The 19,345-nt window shown below is 38.7% G+C and overlaps 1 protein-coding gene across 2 annotated transcripts in view; it reads right to left on the bottom strand.

The window, feature by feature from the left end:
* Positions 1 to 12,800, bottom strand: part of XPOT (exportin for tRNA) — a 34,775-nt gene extending 21,975 nt beyond the window's left edge. Inside the window, exons 1-9 of one of the 2 annotated variants that reach the window (XM_082635781.1) lie at positions 12,667 to 12,800; positions 9,164 to 9,246; positions 7,231 to 7,287; positions 5,849 to 5,918; positions 4,862 to 5,080; positions 3,795 to 3,979; positions 3,526 to 3,694; positions 1,791 to 2,027; positions 74 to 112 (exon numbers count right to left, since the gene is read on the bottom strand). In XM_082635781.1, the coding sequence (XP_082491907.1) occupies positions 74 to 112; positions 1,791 to 2,027; positions 3,526 to 3,694; positions 3,795 to 3,979; positions 4,862 to 5,080; positions 5,849 to 5,918; positions 7,231 to 7,287; positions 9,164 to 9,246; positions 12,667 to 12,726 (1,119 nt within the window). In that variant the 5' untranslated portion in view covers positions 12,727 to 12,800. Of the gene's footprint in view, positions 1 to 73; positions 113 to 1,790; positions 2,028 to 3,525; positions 3,695 to 3,794; positions 3,980 to 4,861; positions 5,081 to 5,848; positions 5,919 to 7,230; positions 7,288 to 9,163; positions 9,247 to 12,666 lie in introns of those variants that run through there. The other variant, XM_082635780.1, reaches the window with a different exon arrangement.
* Between the last annotated feature and the right edge of the window lie 6,545 nt (positions 12,801 to 19,345).

Below are 19,345 nucleotides of genomic sequence, written 5' to 3'. Positions count from 1 at the left end.
AGCTATATTTCAAGGCAGACTACAGATGTAGATTCTATTATTGGTTTAAAAGAAACAAAAAGAAGTCAATTACCTCTACATTAGCTTTTTGCTGATCAGAGAGCACAGTAAGCTGTTGAAAGAAAGCAATCATTTATTAGCTTTCCTAAAGTTATACTTGCTTATCAGAATATTTTTCTGATCAGTTAAGATCTTTTCAAACATGCACACAGCTTTTCTGGAGGGCAGTTTGACAGTACATTTCTATATTTGAAATGTACCTAACCTAAGATCTATCAATTTCACTTCTAGTAAGTAACTTGACATGTAGGCAAAGACATGTAGATGAATTTGATTTTAAAAGATACTTATAAATGTATTCAGCAAAGAAGCAGATTATAGAACAGCAAAGTATGATCTTACTTTGTTTTTAAACAAGGCCAAAAAAGCCTAGAAATCCATTATGAGATACACAGTGGGACTATCAATAATGATACCAATTTTAACTTTCTTCATACCTTTCCACATTGCCTAAAATTTCTTAAAGTATGCATGCAGAAACATATTAGGTTTATAACAGAAGCTAAACTCAAGTTTGGAAAAAAACTATTTTAAGCTTGACTCAATTGAACTAATTCAATGTAAATATCAATAAAATAGGAATGGCTCTCACCTAATGTCATAATGAGAAACCACTAATTCTTTAAAAGGCTACATGCTATCAGTATAATATGGGAGATTCATACCTTCTACATTTTAAGGTCTATTATTGGAAGCAACTCTCTAGGGGGAAACTTTTAATTGTAAAAAAAAATTGTTTATAAGAAATAATGCATATGTAATTAAAATAACGAACCACGGGGACTTCCCTGGTGGTGCAGTGGTTAAGAATCTGCCTGCCAATGAAGGGGACACGGGTGTGAACCCTGGTCCGGGAAGATCCCACATGCTGTGCAGCAACTAAGCCCGGGCGCCACAACTACTGAGCCTGTGCTCTAGAGCCCGTAAGCCACAACTACTGAGCCCGCATGCTGCAACTACTGAAGCCTGCATGCCTAGAGCCCGGGCTCCACAACAAGAGAAGCCACCGCAATAAGAAGCCTGCACACCTCAACGAAGAGTAGCCCCTGCTCGCCACAACTAGAGAAAGCCCGCATGCAGCAACGAAGACCCAATGCAGCCAAAAATAAATAAGTTAAATAATTAAATAAATAAAAAAATGAACCACGTTTAACAAAATTTCTACCGTATTTAGAAATAAACAGAGGGGGCTTCCCTGGCGGTCCAGTGTTTAAGACTCTGCGCTCCCAATGCAGGGGGCATGGATTCAATCCCTGGTCAGGGAACTGAGACCCTACATGCTGCACAGCCAAAAAATAAAAATAAATAAAAATAAACAGATTCATGGAGTTCCCTGGTAGTCTAGTGATTACGATTTGGCACTTTCACTGCCGGGGCCCAGGTTCAACCTCTGGTCGGGGAACTGAGATCCCGGAAGCCATGCAAAGCAGCCAAGATTTAAAAAAAAGAAAAAGAAATAAACACAGATTCAAAATAAAAAAACAACCTAAACCTATAACTAATTCTGAAGCTTTTTAGTCTAGTGAATTTTAGAACCTGGCCATTTCTGTTTTCTGGCTAAGAAGTTTAAAGAAAAAAAAAAAGATGAAAATACATTAATAATTAACAGTAAATGTCACTAGAGTGTAGAATTATGAGTATTTTCTTGTTTTCATTTTTCCTGTATTTTCCAATTCTCTATTGCTCTTCTATATTATCTACTGGACAAGAAGATTAAAATGAGGACTTACCTGTTTCAAAATATGAAGATAATCATAACAAAATCCAATAATGTTAGAAGAGATGTCATCATCCTCATGAACTAGGAGCTGCAACATCAGTACCACTTTTGTTTCAATAGCTTGTAGTGCCTCTTGAGCATTCTTGATATCCCCATTCTTAATTAATTTAGTCCAGCTAACTATCAATGACTGTCCCATTCCGTTTACCAGTTTAGAAAATCTGGCCAGGAAGTCAACATCTTCTTCCTACAAATGATCAATACAGACTTCAATTTAAAACCAACCACCTAAGAGGAAAAACTCTAAACTTAGGTATGGGTCAAGTGCCAATCATAGGAGTCATTTTTATTTTTATTTTATTTATTTATTTTTTATTTTTGGCTGCATTGGGTCTTCGTTGCTGCACGCCAGCTTTCTCTAGTTACAGCGAGCCAGGTCTACTCTTCGTTGCGGTGCGTGGGCTTCTCATTGAAGTGTTCTAGGCACGCGGGCTTCAGCAGTTGTGGCATGCGGGCTCAGTAGTTATGGCTCATGGGTTCTAGAGCACAGGCTCAGTAGTTGTGGCGCACGGGCTTAGCTGCTGCGCAGCATGTGGGATCTTCCCGGACCACAGCTCGAACCCATGTCCCCTGCATTGGCAGGCGGATTCTTAACCACTGTGCCACCAGGGAAGTCCCAGGAGTCATTCTTAAACTAACATTAGACACTAACAATTCTACCATTTTGACTGGGAAATCTTAAGAATTTGAATTCTTCTACTATTATTATCCACTAGTACTAACTCTTCAGAGCAACTTTTTAAAATGATTATAGTCATGTAGATATTGCCAACTTATAAAAGCTTAAAAAAAAGAGATCTGTGGTTTCAAAACCTCTCTAAACTGCTGAATTTAGTAAATATGCTCTAATAAAGTTAATGCTGCCATATTATGTTATGTATATGAATTTACAACAGTCCTTTCTGATACTATTTAATTTGAACCTCAACTGCACTACAAAGAGATAAAACTGCTATTATAATAACTGGCCTATGGTCACATCAGCACTAATTCTAGAACTTAAAATTAGGTTATTTTCATTAATTATCCTTATGTTTCCTATAGAAAGAGATTTCTACCATCACCATTTTAAATCTTTTACCAGGGACTAAATAAGACAATTATTAGCAGTGTAAGAAAATAATACTATTTGTCAGCTAGGAAAATACCAGAGGTGTGGTACTCCTGACATATCAACAATACAAAGACTTCTCAGTAATTCTTTACCAATATCACAGGTAAAACTAAAAATAAAAACCTTCAAATTCAGTTTCTAAATTACTAATTTACCACCCTCAGCCCTAATTCTGCTGAGGCTAAACTTTAACAGCTCAAAGTTGAATGTGATGAAAATATAACATTTATAATTGAGTCTAATTTAGGTCAAAATGCATTGCCATGCTTCTTAAAGTGTGGTCCATGAACCAGCTGTATCACAGTATCACCTGAGAGTTTGTTAGAAACGCACAATTGTAAGTACCATCCCAGATCTTCAAGTTTAAGTCTGGTATAATCTATTGTTCAAGGCAAATGTTACAGGTAACATTATGGCTTTCTAGATACAATGTTTCATTATTATAATGTCAAGGAAGTTTCCAGCATTTAAAAACAAAACAAAAAGAAAAAGAAAAGGAAAGCATATTTAAATTACTGCCTATCCTAATTTGTTCTAACATTTTCAAAACCTTATACATAAATTTACTGACCTGGTCAATGCTGAAAAACCCAGCAGACTGTAATACTTGACACAAAGATTCTACTAGTTTCATTTTATCAACAGGATCCATTCCTTTATTTACAATTTCAAATAAACAATCACATGCTTCTTCCCGCAGAACTTCTATTGACATATGACCTAGCAGCATATTTATAAACCTGGCAATGGTGAAATAAAATTGTTATAATATTTTCAAATTCATGAGTTTTACATACTGTATTTTGCAGGTTTATATTTTTAAAATATAGGTTAACTTACCTATCATTGGCTATAAGGGATAAGTCTATCCAAGAGACATAAGCCCCAACTACTTCAAGGCACTGACATGTTACTTCTGAATTAGTATACTGATAGTTTTGTAGGATTTGGTACCATGATTCCACCAAGTTTGGAATGCACTGTTCCCTCATGGTATCTTTTATGAGAGTATTCCTACGAGCCTCCTAAAAGACAAAACAAAGTACCATATACACAATTAAAGTAGATTACCTCCCAAAATAATGCTTAACATCGGAATAATAGTTGTACACAGTAATTTCCTCACCATTAAACTTCCAGACTTGTTAACACATTCCCTGCCGCTATTTCCTATTTATCTGCTCTAAAATAATAACCTGTGATTCTTTCTAATTCCTCCTTCCATTCTACTCATTTCCTCAGACGTAATTTCTTATTAAACACAAACTATAAACAAACATTGCTTAGGAATCTTAATCATGTGATAAAAGTTATTTCTCAATATTATACAAATACTTAAAATTACTTACGAGAATAGCAATTACTTAAATGTTACAAACATATTTTGACATACAATGACCTCAAATTATCATACACATTTGAATTAAGCTATTTCCATTGTGTTCTTTAAGAAAAAGGAGAAAGTTATATTGGGTAATACAGAAATAGAGAAAGACTAAGGTGACAGGCTATGTGACTAACTGAGAATACGGAAGAACCCAGCACTGATTCATAAGCAATGCTTTTTCCTCACTCGGTGACTCTAAAGCAGTAGTAAATATAGGCCACATTTGACTACAGTAGATTCATAGGAAAAAATCAATTTGTGTATTTCTCTAGAGAAAGTTCTTGCCTGGTTAAAAAAAAAATCTGAATACTCTAATTTCACCCTTCACCTGGAAAAAAAACCCAAGTTTAAATTCCTTTGTAAAACAAAATTCAAAATGTTGAAAAAACTTGTAAGTATTCTTAATAAAGTTTTATCTCAAAAAAAACAATAACAAAACCTTCTTGATCCTTTTATTACATGCCCACCATCTCCTACAATATCTACATTAAAAACTTAAAATTAATAGGAAGTTACTTGCCTCTGATGTATGCACCACATCACGATCCACCAACTCTGAATCAATAGCCATGAGAATTCGGAGGTACAGATCTACTCCCCTTGGATTTAGGTCCACTACTGAGAGAATGTCAAAAAAAAACTTGGGCCATTTAGTGAGATATTCTGTAACAAAAAGCAAGGCGAAGACTTGGGCTGCTTTATTTCGTATAAAGGTCTTTTCTGGTTGGGGATTCAGCATCTGACAAACAGAGAAATAGTTCATAATGTTAAATGTAAATGGAAAAGACTCAAACGTTGTTTTCCTATTTATCGTTAATAGGCAAAACCCCACCAAACTTCACTAGGCTCTAGAACAGCTGTGCAACAAATATGCTTGAGAATTACCAAAGTTCTGAGGTGACTAGCCAGATGGAGAACAATCAAATGAACAAAGGTGCTAATGGTTACACCTCACTCTCACACTTTCAGAGAAAAGTTTCATGGGCAGAGCATTAATAGTTCCTATAATTTTTTCTAGGAAGAAAAAAAATTCAATGATTTTTCTTTTAGCTGCTTGCTTTTTAAGGAAAATAAACATCCGAGCTACACAACTGCTTTAATACATTAAGATTAGCTAAAATTAATGAAAAAGAATGTAGTGAATAAAGAACTCTATTGGCTCCTTTGAAAAGGGCTCTTTGTTAAGAGGCTGTCCAGGAGGGCTCACCTTAAGTGTGAACAGAAAAGCCACTTTTGTCAAGCAGTTAAAAAAATATTACATTTTAAAACCGAAGTTTCCACCATGTGTCATGAGCAGAATGACAGCTTCAATTATCAAAATAATTTTAAGTTATTGCTAAGTTTTCATCTACCCGTGATCTTCAAAAACAGCACTTTCTAAAAGAGCTACATGATGAAATGGAGGATAAATGAGTGACATTTTTGAGGTGAAGTTGCAAACTCTTGCAAAAATAAAAATTTAAATATCTGGCAATTTGAGGTACTAAATGTAAAACTACTATTTTACCTGAGCTTGAAGCCAAGATATGAGTGTCTCCCTAATCAGTTGTTGTTGAACAGTAGTTAGTTCTGAATATCTGTTCAAAATAGGGAAGAAAAATAACAATGATAATGTTTAGTGTCTGTGGTTTTAAAAAAGTAACGGCCTCTTATAAATTTGAATGAGAAAATTTGTACAGCACTCGACTACCTAAAATTCCCTAAAACAAATTGGTAATACCTCTCATCACTGCTTTAAAGACAGGGGTGGGAGAGGCAGGTGGGGTATCAATATTGATCATTGTTTTGTGGTTCAGTTCATGTTAAAACAAAATGGCAGCTACACAATTTTTCAGACGAAAATACATCCATGGTCTCAGGTCTGTGGTTTACAGAATAAATCAGTAGGCAAACTAAGGATCCCCAGAGCAGCAATTCAGTTTTTACTTAAATTAGGCAGAGGTTCTACATGCAAGTGCCCACACTGCCACTCAACTCTAACAGAGAGTCATCGTTCAGAGAAACAGGCTCAGTATCGCTAGATCTTCTAATTTTTTCCAAAGCTGGAAATCTATTTTTTTTCCTGTGAAATGACTGGATTTTTTTTTTTTTTTTTTTTTTTAATTTATTTTTGGCTGCGTTGGGTCTTCGTTTCTGTGCTAGGGCTTTCTCTAGTTGCGGCGAGTGGGGGCCACTCTTCATCGCGGTGCGCGGGCCTCTCACTGTTGCGGCCTTCTCTTGTTGCGGAGCACAGGCTCTAGACGCACAGGCTCCAGACGCGCAGGCTCAGTAGCTGTGGCGCACGGGCCTAGTTGCTCCGTGGTATGTGGGATCTTCCCAGACCAGGGCTCAAACCCGTGTCCCCTGCATTGGCAGGCAGATTCTCAACCACTGCGCCACCAGGGAAGCCCTGGATTTTTATACGTAACCAATGAACTCAGTATTTTTAAAACACTTTTTGGGATAAATCAAAATACATCTATGAGCTGGATATGACATATACCATCAATTTACAACCTATGTTATGGTGTCCCCAAAGAAGGAAAAACTAATTTAAAAATGGCCTCTCGGGACTGCCCTGGTGGCGCAGTGGTTAAGAATCCGCCTGCCAATGCAGGGGTCATGGGTTCAATCCCTGGTCCAGGAAGATCCCACAAGTCACAGAGCAACTAAGCCTGTACACAACTACTGAAGCCCGTGCGCCTAGAGCCTGTGCTCTGCAACAAGAGAAGCCACTGCAATGAAAAGCCCGGGCACCACAACGAAGAGTAGCCCCTGCTCGCTGCAACTAGAGGAAGCCTGACTGCAGCAACAGAGACCCAACGTAGTCAAAAAGAAATTAATTAATTAAAAAGTTAAAAAAAAAACAAAACAGCCTCTCCCCACAAATCTCAGGGAGAAAAGCCTTACTTGTATTTAACTTGATGTTCTAGTACTTGAAAGCAGAAAAATTTAATGTGATCATCACTGAAAAAGAAAAAAAAAAGAAAAATTAGATAAGCAGAATATGAATTAGGGAAAACAAATCAAAGGTAAAATAGTAATGAATAAACTACAGTTGAAAAGTTTCTCAAACTAGACCTTTGGCTTATTGATCTCAAGTTTTACATTCACATCCATTTGTTTAAAAAGCTAAGAGAACTTTTTATGTTATACAATATTCAATGGAAATCTGGCAAACGCAATAACCAAAAAAATTTAAGATGCACTTTAAGTACATACAGTGCTTTTGCAAACAGAAGGCATTCCCCCTAAATTCTAGATGTTAGGATTCCCAGAACAACTCCTACGTTTTACAATAGAAAGGCTAGATGTAAAATTACAAACGGTAGAACAGCCAGAGACTGAGTCAAACCAGAAATGGTCATCAAAGTCATACTTAAAAGTTCTACTGCAGTCAAATCCAAAGCAAGCAGAGTCACCTGGACTGGCAGTCCAGCCCCAAAAATTCATACAGAAAACCAAGTTACCAATATATTGCCCTTATAAAAGGGGATTAAAAATCAACACCCACCCAGCTACAAACTCTGACCAAGTCCTGTTAGTGAACAACAATCTGTTCATCTTAAGACAGTTGGTCTGGGCCAGGCTTAGTCATGGAACAATTTTTCATATACAAAGCTAACTAGTCAATATAAGAACGGAGATGTTATCTTCATTTAGACTACATCAATTAACCAAAAAAATTAATAATTTCACACTTAAGAAAATGAAACTTAATTTTTAAAAGTTTTTTTTAAAAGTTACATTTAATTTGCATCTCTTCTAAGACCCTAGGGTTTCTAATCTTAACATGGATGGTACTGAAGCTTTAACTAATTATATGACATAGATCTTCCACTCAAAATATAAACTATAGGGAGCCTTTAATTAAAAGCCAGCCCTTACTTACTCTAAGACATATAGATATTCTCAAAACCAACTTTCACTAAACTGGAGCACTTCCTTTCAGCTATAAAATGTAGTGACTGACACCCACAGCATGCCAAGAACTCTAGCTAAGAGTCATCACTGACCCCTATAAACTTCTACTCCCACTAGTAGAGTTGTTTATTTACAACTAGTCAGCTGTGTTTCCCCAAGCCTCACTATGTGCATTGTACTTCTTTTGTATGTAAGTAACTTAATTATTAAATAAACTAATGAAATGAGTATGATGACGGTTTATATTTTCATAAAAATTAAGTTGAATGCTTTAGAAAGAGTTCATAGGAAGTCACACTGCAGGGGGAAAACCTTGGACCTATGTGATGTGAGACAGATAACTTGGAGAGATAGGAACAAATAAATAAAAAGTTTAGAAATCTGTACTCACTGTTCCTCAATCCACTACAGGGACCCAAAGTGGAAATTACAGAGGATCAATCATGGGTGTGATCAACGTTGAGAATGATGAAGTGAATGTTAGTGGCATATACGCAAATAAAAGTCCTTGGTCCAATATCAAAAGATTAGTAACTGTTTATATACTTTAAATTAAAATTAAAAATTAAGATATATATAATTTTTGATTATCTCCTTTACCAACTTTTTAGAAAACCAACTATCCCTCCCCATCATAAGAAGATAAGGAAGTTTCTACTGTATAGAAACTCTATGCCACTTGGGATCTACTGCCAGGTACTCAGAATAAGGCAAAGGATATTTTAACGAGAAGTCAATTCTGGAATGGCCAAATTATTAGTTTACTATTTTTCTCATTTCTACACTGAATAGTTTTCCAAAATATAAGTCATAAAATGTTTTTATGAAAACATTTTCCAAACAGGTAAATATAACAATCCTGTCAAGTTCACAAAAATTTAAATTCTCCTACAAATCATGCAAATTTTGTTTTAATCACCTGTACGTCCTCTGGGCCAGAGCTTCTGCACACACCTGCCAGGCATCTGGGGAAATCTTTAACTGCTCAAAATAGGCCAGGGCCTGTAAGATTGCAAAGCAGAAAATGCATTTGGAATAGTCAATCTCAATTCTCTGCCAATACTCAATAAAGTTTTCTGGGAGTAGCAAACTAACAACAAAAAAGTGACTAAATAAAAAATAGCTAAACATTGAATTCAGGCTTCTGAGTATGTGCAACTTAGTGATCATTCCTAGGAAAAAGGTTAAGTAAAAAACAAATTCCATCAGTTGGATACTCCAACCTGTTTCCTTACAGGAAAGGAGAAAACACAAAAATGCCCTGCAGATATCTATGAATTATTAGGAAGATCAAAGAGAAAACACTCAAGTGCTATACTACTGTGGTATATGCAATTATAAAATGGTATATAAACAATATTTTTCCTATTTAATAGCAAACATGCTATTAAAGAGGTGATGATAAAAGAAGAAACATACTCTGTATGCCATTTGATCTACTGTTTAACAGAAAAGGAGAGTTATTTAAAATCTTCAGCTATATCATGTAAGTTTCCTAAAAAGTGAGATTAAAGTCAGAGTTCAAGTGCTTGATACGAAGTTTGCAGAAGTACCAAATAATTGAAATGGTCAAAGTTTTAGGAAATGTGTTTCTCATCCCTGTATTCACAAATGCTGGGGCCTGGCATAAGAGCAAGTACACTCTAGAATGGATGCAGCACCAAGTCCATATGCTCTCTACCACTGTCGGGAAAATGGGAGTGACTTCTGCCACTTTTCCATTAGTATGTTGCAACTGGAATCATGACAGATGCAGGTTTCACATATGACAATGGACAAACAGTAATCTCACCAACTTGTAAAAAATATCTCAGTCAGGAAAATAACAATAATCTCTAGAAACACTGCTAAATGATTTTAAAGCAATTACATACTGATACAAACCCTGAAATTAGTTAGAAACAATATTAAGCCTTAGAGGAACCTAATTTCAATTAGCCAGTATATTTTTTTTAAATGTGGTTTGTGCCCCATCCATGATGAAGACAATTTTATTGGTCTTGATCAGCAATTTTTAAAATGAAACAGAATATAGAATATCAGAGTGCACTGCACCTAGCAAGAATAACTATTATTTTGTGTAACTTGTTTTAGTCATGTGTGTATATGTCATATATTCATGTGTTTGTGTGTCTATGTTTATATATATACATACATACAAACACACACACACACACACATATACTGTCAAGATATAAAATTATTTTTTCCTTTCAGTTAGAGGTTAAAAAAAAATAAGCAGCAAAAAATCCACTGTATTTAGGTGATAGTTTCCTGTGTCATGTAACTGTATGAATGAGGGAATCCGTTTTCAGATGTGGTCTCAGTGGCTGCTCCCACTGACAGAGGACCAGATAAATAAACGTGAGCAGATGAAGATCACCAAATACTATCTTGAGTGTAAGTAACAGCTATTTTTAGAAATTAAGACTACAGGAACCCAAGCAGCTGCAAAATAATCTGGTTCAGGTGTCTAACAATATCTATTCCATGAAACCTAGAGTTTCCTTTAGGAATACCTCAGGGGCCAGGGCAGGGGACAATGCTGAAGTCAATCGTATACTGCATTACCACCTAATATTTCACTTACCAAAAGAGCTGGGGGAGGTGTGATTCCGCTGCTAGAATTGTCACTGACATACCATTTTCTTTAAATAATAGCAAGTTTTAAACCGAAGACAGATATTCTATTTTTTTAGTGATAATAACTTGAAAAAATCTCAGTTTTAGCTAGTCTTTGCACTCTGAATCCAAGTGATACTAGCATCAAAAAAAAAAACAAAACTGTGGCGATGACGAACAAGTCAAAGCTTTTATCACCCAGTTCTCTCGTAACTTCTTTCTAATGCTCCACTGTCTCTAAGTGGCAACAGAGTCAGTTCAGCTACTTACTGCCCGTGTAGAAAACAGAGAACTACAGACAGACAATTGGGAACCAGGGTTGCTAGTCATTTATCTTACTACGAAACTGAATTAAGTTCCCACTACTCCTGAATTCCAATTATCAGGACTATCAGAACTCACTTTTCCTTAAGATTCCTTGTTTTTCATCCTAATTGTTATGCAGGTTGGCTTAATGGGATATCAAATTAAGCCTGCACCAGGATGCCTAACATATGCCTGTGACTGATAGAACCCATTTTTATTGATTAAAAACCTAACTTCTATATTAAAACCACTGCCAGTGTACTAGTTTTACTTTTCTGAAAAAGAAAATCATGGCACATTAAAAAAAAAACCTGTTGGATGGTGGAATTTAATTATAAAACAAAGGATTTCAAAAAAGGAACATAAAAAATAACAGAAGTTTATTTAATAACTAAACAAATAGTCAAAGATTTTAGTTATAATAACTATGTAGTACCAAGCCAGACTAAAGGTACAGGTCTGTGATGCTTCGACTATGTGACTAAGGGTTTGAAGCAGGTAGCTTACACTCCCATGAAAAGAAATATTTGTCCATACACAGAAGACATGGACATTTAATGACTTTTCATGTCCTAACCAGTTTGATAGGTATCTTGTAATTAGCTATTTAAATCTCAATTCTTGTTATTTACCTCCATCTGGAGGGCTGGTTACTTCTTTTAACAGCAGAGACATGCACATGATACTATGCTGGAAACCCCTGGAAATTTTTTACTACTTAAAAAAATCTCTGCTTAAAAGCAGAAAAATTGCTATTTTTTTGTAAAATTGTTAAATTGCTATTTTTTGTGAAATTGTTAACCTCATTTAGCTCATTTATAAAAAATATTCTTTGCTATGAGAAGTAGAAAGAAGAAAATGACTCTCCATCCACTTACCTTATACTTCAAACCACCCACGCACCTTTAAAAAATTTAATTATAGGCTTGTTCTTTAGATTCTTCTGTCATTCAGCCATAGTCATGATTACAGGTGTAGGCTAAATTACGTTTAATTGTTTATACTTACCCAAATATCCCGGCACCTCATAATGGATTCTTTGTCATGTGATCATTTTACATAACCTGATAGCATATCATAACTGCTTACTTACATGTCTAAATAACAAGGATGTTAACTATCACTAACATGAGGGTTAAGCAACTTTTTTAGACCAAACCAAGCAATGGGAAAATATGTACACCGGCTACTATGGAAAGCTCCTTGAACAATTCTTTGAATTACAACTTTTAAATAGTTAGAAATAGTGATGTGACATAAAGACCTGCCTTGAATTACATGAGATTTTAATACTTTTAAGCCAACTAAAGAGAAAATAAATCACAATCACTCACTGTTTCTGTATTCAGAATATAGTCAAATACCTCAAATTTGTTTCTCTATTCATTTCCACCCAAATTAAACCTTTATCAGATGTATATTTTTGATTCAAGTCCTCTAATGCAAATCTTTCCGTAACATGCTTTAAAAAATGATTAAGCCGACTTAACTTACCCTTTGCCTGAAGTCTGAATCAGCATTTGGATTTAGCCCTAAAAGAGCCTGTTCATCCATCCCTGCTGCTATACTTGGAGTTTTCTGATTACAATAGGCGTGCCCTCTGATCCCACAGAAGAATTCACAAACATCTGCACACACACACACACACAAAGTTGAAAGAAAACAATACTTGATAAACAAAATAGATGCTTATCCAGAATATCATAACAAGCGGGTAACATTATGCAAAGAAGTTTAAGAGTTAAAAGAACTTCTTTTGAACCTATCCAAATTACAACTAAAGGAGCCTAAGTCTCAGAAGATTGGGTCTGCTAAATACTCCGCTAAGGTGTAATTTCTAAACATCTAAGGTATGTTATTAAGGTTCTCAAATGTTTTTCTTCAAGATCATCAATAAAGTACAGAAAGTAATTCTTTTTCTTGAAATGGAAGTATCTAATTTATGTTATTACCATCTCCATTAAAGTGCAGTTGTGCAGCTACATTAAGTTAAAAAAAAGACAAATCCAGGTCATCTTATTATACTGATTATAATACTTGCTTACTGCCATTTATCAATATCACAATCCTTTTAAAAAAATTAGAATGGCTGACTAAATACGGATCTCAGAGTGCCTTTCTGGAGAGTCTACCAAGTACTTCAGGAGAAGTCAAATGAAAAAGGAGCTAAAGAGTGAAAAACAAGTCATTTAGCTTTTGAAAAATGGGCTAGCTCTGCCCTTTACAGATCTCTGCTCTTGCCAGCCCAATTCCAGAAATGTATTTCAAAAACTGTTTTCTAACAGTAGCTATAAAAATTGACAAGACTGATTTTTCTTATTTAAGAACTTTTTTTAGTCTCTGGAAAATACTGCATTTTTTCACAGTATAGGGTCTAACATTCTCAAGTAAGAACATGACCAGCCCTAAAGGCAACTTGGTTTCTGATAAAGTGTATATTTATCTGCAGAAACAAAGAACAAACTCTACCTGAGGTAGGGAGACCAGGTCTTACTACTCCTGTTAAAAGGTTTTAAGGCTTTTTAAAAAAAAAATTATCATAACCAATTAGACCATAACTGATCTAACCAAAGAGAAGATCAGAGCCTAAAGGGGTCAAGAACCTAAATGGGGGATGTGGTGTGGAAGGGGTCATAGCCTTTCGGGAATGGTAAGACCAGGATCAGATCCAGGTTAGAAGACTCCTACTACAACATGCTTTTCTGTCTCCCCGGCTCTGCCTGAATCAAATGATAAATCAGGATATGTGCTGAGAGCCCTGGAGAAGAAAGCTTGACCCCTTCTCTTACGGTTACCATCATACTTACAGACTACAGAGAGGCAGTGTAACTCCCCACTGCCCTCAGGATTAAGATCCAAACACTTATCAACGACTCCTCACCATTCTGCACCCTAACCCAGCAAGGCCAGTGGTATTCTGCCTTTCATCTTCTTTGGACACATTGCTCTTTCCTTGTTACTTAGTTAACCTCTGCTTGTTCTTCAGAATTCAGCCTAGAGGTCACCTCTTTCAAAAATGCTTCTTTGACCCCTATTGTTCAACTCTCCCAAACTGGATTAGATGCCCCACCTAAATGCTGATATACACTGTCACTGTCTGCTTACTACTTTTCTCTCATTAACCTTAAAGGGAAGGAGGGACTGTCTGAGTGTTTGTCACTGTGTCCCTAGGACATAATATAACATACATTTTGGATTTGGAAAGACCTGTATTGGTACTCTGATCTTGTCATTTTCAAACTAGGGCCACATACACAACTACCAAACCTGAGAGAGAGAGCCCTTTCTATGAAATGGGAAAAAGAGCATCTGACTCATAAAGTTGCAAAGACTTCAATGAGATAAGGTATGTAAAGCATGCCTGGCACCTAGTGGGTCCTCAATAGCTTATCTATCATTCAGAGCTAGGCACACGGGGGAATGTGAACTACTTGGAGTAATCTAGATTTTTTTTTTTTTTTTTTGCGGTATGCGGGCCTCTCACTGTTGTGGCCTCTCCCGTTGGGAAGCACAGGCTCCGGAAGCGCAGGCTCAGCGGCCATGGCTCATGGGCCCAGCCGCTCCGCGGCATGTGGGATCTTCCCGGACCCAGGCACGAACCCGTGTCCCCTGCATCGTCAGGAGGACTCCCAACCACTGCGCCACCAGGGAAGCCCTGGGTTTCTTATACTAGTAAACTGGCATTTTGAGCAGATGGAAAACCAAAAAAGGTACTGTTGAAAATCTGATGACAATTCCCCTGAAAAATGCACACACAGAAAGAAAAGACAATCTGAATTTCTATGAATCCCAGATTAAGTCCTATAAAAGATTCCTTGAATTTGGCCTGGCTTTAGGGAAAATTGCGTAAACTTGGTCACTCTGATTCTACCAAGGGAAACAGCAAGTGGTCCTAAGAAAAAACATCGCAAACAAAACAACTTAAGGAAACAAAACTTGTTACAGTTGAAAATTGCATAAGCTTGGTCACTTTGATTTTATCAATGGAAACAGCAAGTGGTCCTAAGAAAAAACATCGCAAACAAAACAACTTAAGGAAACAAAACTTGTTACAGTTGTCAGCACAGAAAGAATCCCCCACGGAGAAGGCACTTGGATAATAATCAACATGCAATGGTAAATTACTCACATGTATGCAAAAAACTGAAAAGTTACAACCTGTGCAAAAAGGTGACAATTTTACCAGTAAAAGGTTGTGCATAATGTTCTAACACCGCATAGCGGTGCAGGCTTAAACATTTGTTACAATGTGATAAACATTTCAATTACGCATCTAGCAAATGTTCCGGGGGAAGGCGAGCAACATACTTGAAATATCAAGCCCTAACTCTCCCATGTATAGCCATTAAATCAAGAATCAAAACAATCTGGAAAAATTCCTCTATACCTACTGAAGACTGTTCAAAGACCAGGACTGAATCTTTCCAGCCTTTTAACACCACTATGACAAGTCGCTTTAATAAAACGTAACTTCCCTCAGTAACGACTAGCACTCTCAAACAGTGCTAGTTGTTACAATTAGCACTTTCAAAAGGTACTCCATTTTTCGGGTTACAGGGAAACATCACGCTTCTCTACTCCTGCAGAATTGTGAGGAAGGGAAAAGCAAAAATGGCGTGCCGTGCTGGCAAATTACTACACAGAAATAATACTTTTTTCTTTTTTGTCCTGGGACGGGGGTCGGGGGGGTAGGAATCAAGTTTGAGGTCTCTGCAGTTGAAACTGGTGGGACACGCTACAAGTATTACAAACGGGCTCAGCCACTTTTACTATATCGGGGGCCACAGGCAATGGGGGCCCTCCTCGGCCGGCCTTACCCCCTTCCTTCCCCCGGATCCCTCCCCTAAAGGGAGCCTCGTGGCAACTCGGGTGATGAAACACCCGGCAACGAGCGGCCACGCACTAGGGACGCGCTCAGCCTCGGCGGCCGCAGCTTGTACCCACCCCCACCCAGTCCGCCCAGCCTCTGGGAGCATCGCCATGGAGGGCCCGACCCGCACCACTCCCCGACATGGGGGATCCCCGGGCCAGTCCTCCCGGCCAACTTCCCCGCAGCCTCGCGTGGACCGAGTCGGGTCCGAGTCCCGCCCCGAGCCCCGAGTCACCTTCCCTATCACTCCATCCCGCCTCCCCGCCTGCACTCCCGAGGGCCGGTCAGCAGAGCGGAGCGGCGCCGCAAGCAGGGAGCGGGGAGAGCGGCCCTCGCCCTTGTCACCGTCGTCCTCCGCCACGGCCGCAGCGCTAACCCCAGAGACAGAGCTGGCCGGGGCCGCGCGCCTCTCGCCGCTCCGCGTCCCCTGGCGCCTTCTATTGCGTGGCGCCGGGCAGGCAAGCTAGCAAGCTGGCGGGCGGGGTCGGCGCCCCAGGAAAGGAAAGAGCGCGAGGGCCAGCTAACGCTGCCGCCACCGTCGCCGCTGAGTCAGCGCGAAGCGCGCTCCCCGCGTCGGCGCCGCGCGGACCAAAGCCAGCAGCCTCATGGAGAGTGCGGACTACGGCCCGCGAACCCGGACCGAGAGCCTACAACTCCCAGCATGCAATGTGCAGGCGACACTTCCGGGCGATGGGGCGCACGCGCTCGCCGGGTGCTCGCCAGGAGGCGTGGTCGCCGGGGTCTCTGGTGCATGCTGGGATGGGGGGTTCGTAGGAATCTCTCCCGGCTGTAGAGTCTCTTGCTGTTTCTGCGCCGGCACAGAGATCCAGGGTTGGGTTTGCTTAGCACGTTCCATAAAGGCTTAGGTAGGTAGTTGGCAGGTTAGAGTATGGAGCCCCGGAGAGCCTCACGACGTGGTCGAAACCCCGTGTGAGTCAGTTGTTTAATTATTCTCTTTTGTGGTCCCACGTGTTCCCCCGCGTGAGGATCCTCCCGAGGAGCGCTGAAAATTTTTTATTTTCACTTTAAACGTACCAGTATTTTTGTCATTCGTGAAAAGAAGGAGCGCTTTCTTAGGAAGTCCTATTCGTAGGTTCCTTCTATGATGCTGTTACTTCGTTTATTCATTCACCGATTAGTTTATTAATACTGAGTAGGAAGTGTAGGCACAAGCTGCGTAGATTTGGATCCAGCTCGCCCCACTCCCGTCACCTGCCACCCCGCTCACTAGTTGTTAACCTCAGTTTCAGGCGCGTTACATAATCTATCTGTACTTAAGTTTACTCATCAGTGAAACGGTGGATGATAATCGTATTGACCTCAAAGTATTGTTGGCAGGATTAAATTAATACATGTGTTTGGCATACAGTAAGTGCTCGTTATTTAGGTTTTATTGTTGATTGTTAAGTATGTACTGAATACAGACTAGGTTGCCCTCACTGGAACTACAGTGAAAAACAAAACTTGGGAGAGGGGAATGGGAGGAAAAGTAGAATAAAATTAATGTAACCATTTAACAGCTACATTTATTTAGTGACCGGCCATGTGCGAGACACTGCACCAGGCATATCATATATAAAGTATCTCGAATCACTTTTGCATCACGCTTGTAATTTACTCGTTTAAAATGTCAGGCTAGGATTCCTGTCCTATTACAGTGTATCCCCAGCGTCTAGTACCATGCCAGCCTGTAGTTACAACTCAATAAGTGAACAATATGGAGGCCTAATGCTAATCGTGGTCTAAGTGGCTCCAAAGTCTGTAATATGTTCAGTGTATTCCACTGTATCATCCTAAAGAATCTCAAAATACAGTCTATTGTATTGTTACCATCTATATTTGCCTTTTTTATTTGTAAATTCATTTTGTGGATACTTCATGTGGGGAAGTTTATCTACAGCTTATCTAGTATCTATAGCTTATCTACAGTTTATCTCATAACACTGGCCCTTTATGGTAGTTCAAATACCTAGGATTGTAAAAATCTCTGAATTTTGTAAATTCATGTTATTTCGTAACAAATAAGGAAACTACTTGGAATCTACCTGAAGAGGATCTGAGAGGGATATTAAATTTGACCATTCCATATTCTGGTTCCCCCATCCATAAAGGGATGGACAGTTTCCCATCTCAGACTAATATAAAACGCCAGTTATCAAAATGTTGACAAAGAGCTGTGATTATTTTAACTTAAAGCATATGTGTTTGCACACGGCAATGCTTTTATGTACTAATTGGCAACATTTTGGAGCATTTATTATGTGTCAGAAACAGTCCTGAATGTTCAGATGTTAATCCTCACAACAAGGTACTATCGTTACGCCCATTTTATAGATGAGGAAACGGCAGTGCATAAAAGTTAAGTAGCAGAACTGGGATTCAAACGCACAGAGTCTGACCCTAGAGTCTGTGCTTCTAACCCCTGTCTCTCAAATGAAGTTCCACTAAATGGTGATGACGCTGTAGAACTATTGTACTAAGTCAGTTTTTCTTCCTATAAATATGGTGAGGCACCTCTCTTATAACAATAAAACATTGTTCCTGTCCCATATTTCCCATTTTTTTCAATTGCCAGAGTACTTGAAAGAATTAGGATAGATAACATTTTTATATTTCATTATGGTTTACAATATGTCTCCATACAACTTTTCTAATTTGTTCCTCTCAACCTTGTAGGGATGGAGCAGATATCATGATCATGATCATGATCATCATGATCATCATCATTTTTAATTTACAGAAAAGGAAACAGGAGCTTCCTTCGTGGCACAGTGGTTAAGAATCCGCCTGCCAATGCAGGGGACATGGGTTTGAGCCCTGGTCTCGGAAGATCCCACATGCCGCGGCACAACTAAGCCCATGCGCCACAACTACTGAGCCTGTGTTCTAGAGCCAATGAGCCACAACTACTGAGCCCACGCACCACAACTACTGAAGGCTGTGCACCTAGAGCCCGTGCTCTACAACAAGAGAAGCCACCGCAATGAGAAGCCCGCGCACCACAACAGAGTAGCCCCCACTCGCTGCAACTAGAGGAAGCCCACACGCAGCAACAAAGACCCAATGCAGCCAAAAATAAATAAATAAATTAATTAATTAAAAAAGGAAACAGGTGGAGCTATTTTAAGTAACTTATCCTAAGCCACATAGCTAGTAAATGGTGGGCTAGAACCCTAGATTCTTTTTTTTTTTTTTTTTTTTTTTTTTTTTTGTGCTGTACGCGGGCCTCTCACTGTTTTGGCCTCTCCCGTTGCAAAGCACAGGCTCCGGACGCGCAGGCCCAGCGGCCATGGCTCACGGACC

Source organism: Mesoplodon mirus (assembly GCF_964341445.2).
Source record: "Mesoplodon mirus genome assembly, chromosome: 11".
NCBI classification, from domain to species: Eukaryota; Metazoa; Chordata; class Mammalia; order Artiodactyla; family Ziphiidae; genus Mesoplodon; species Mesoplodon mirus.
This window is presented reverse-complemented; position numbering and strand designations above follow the sequence as displayed.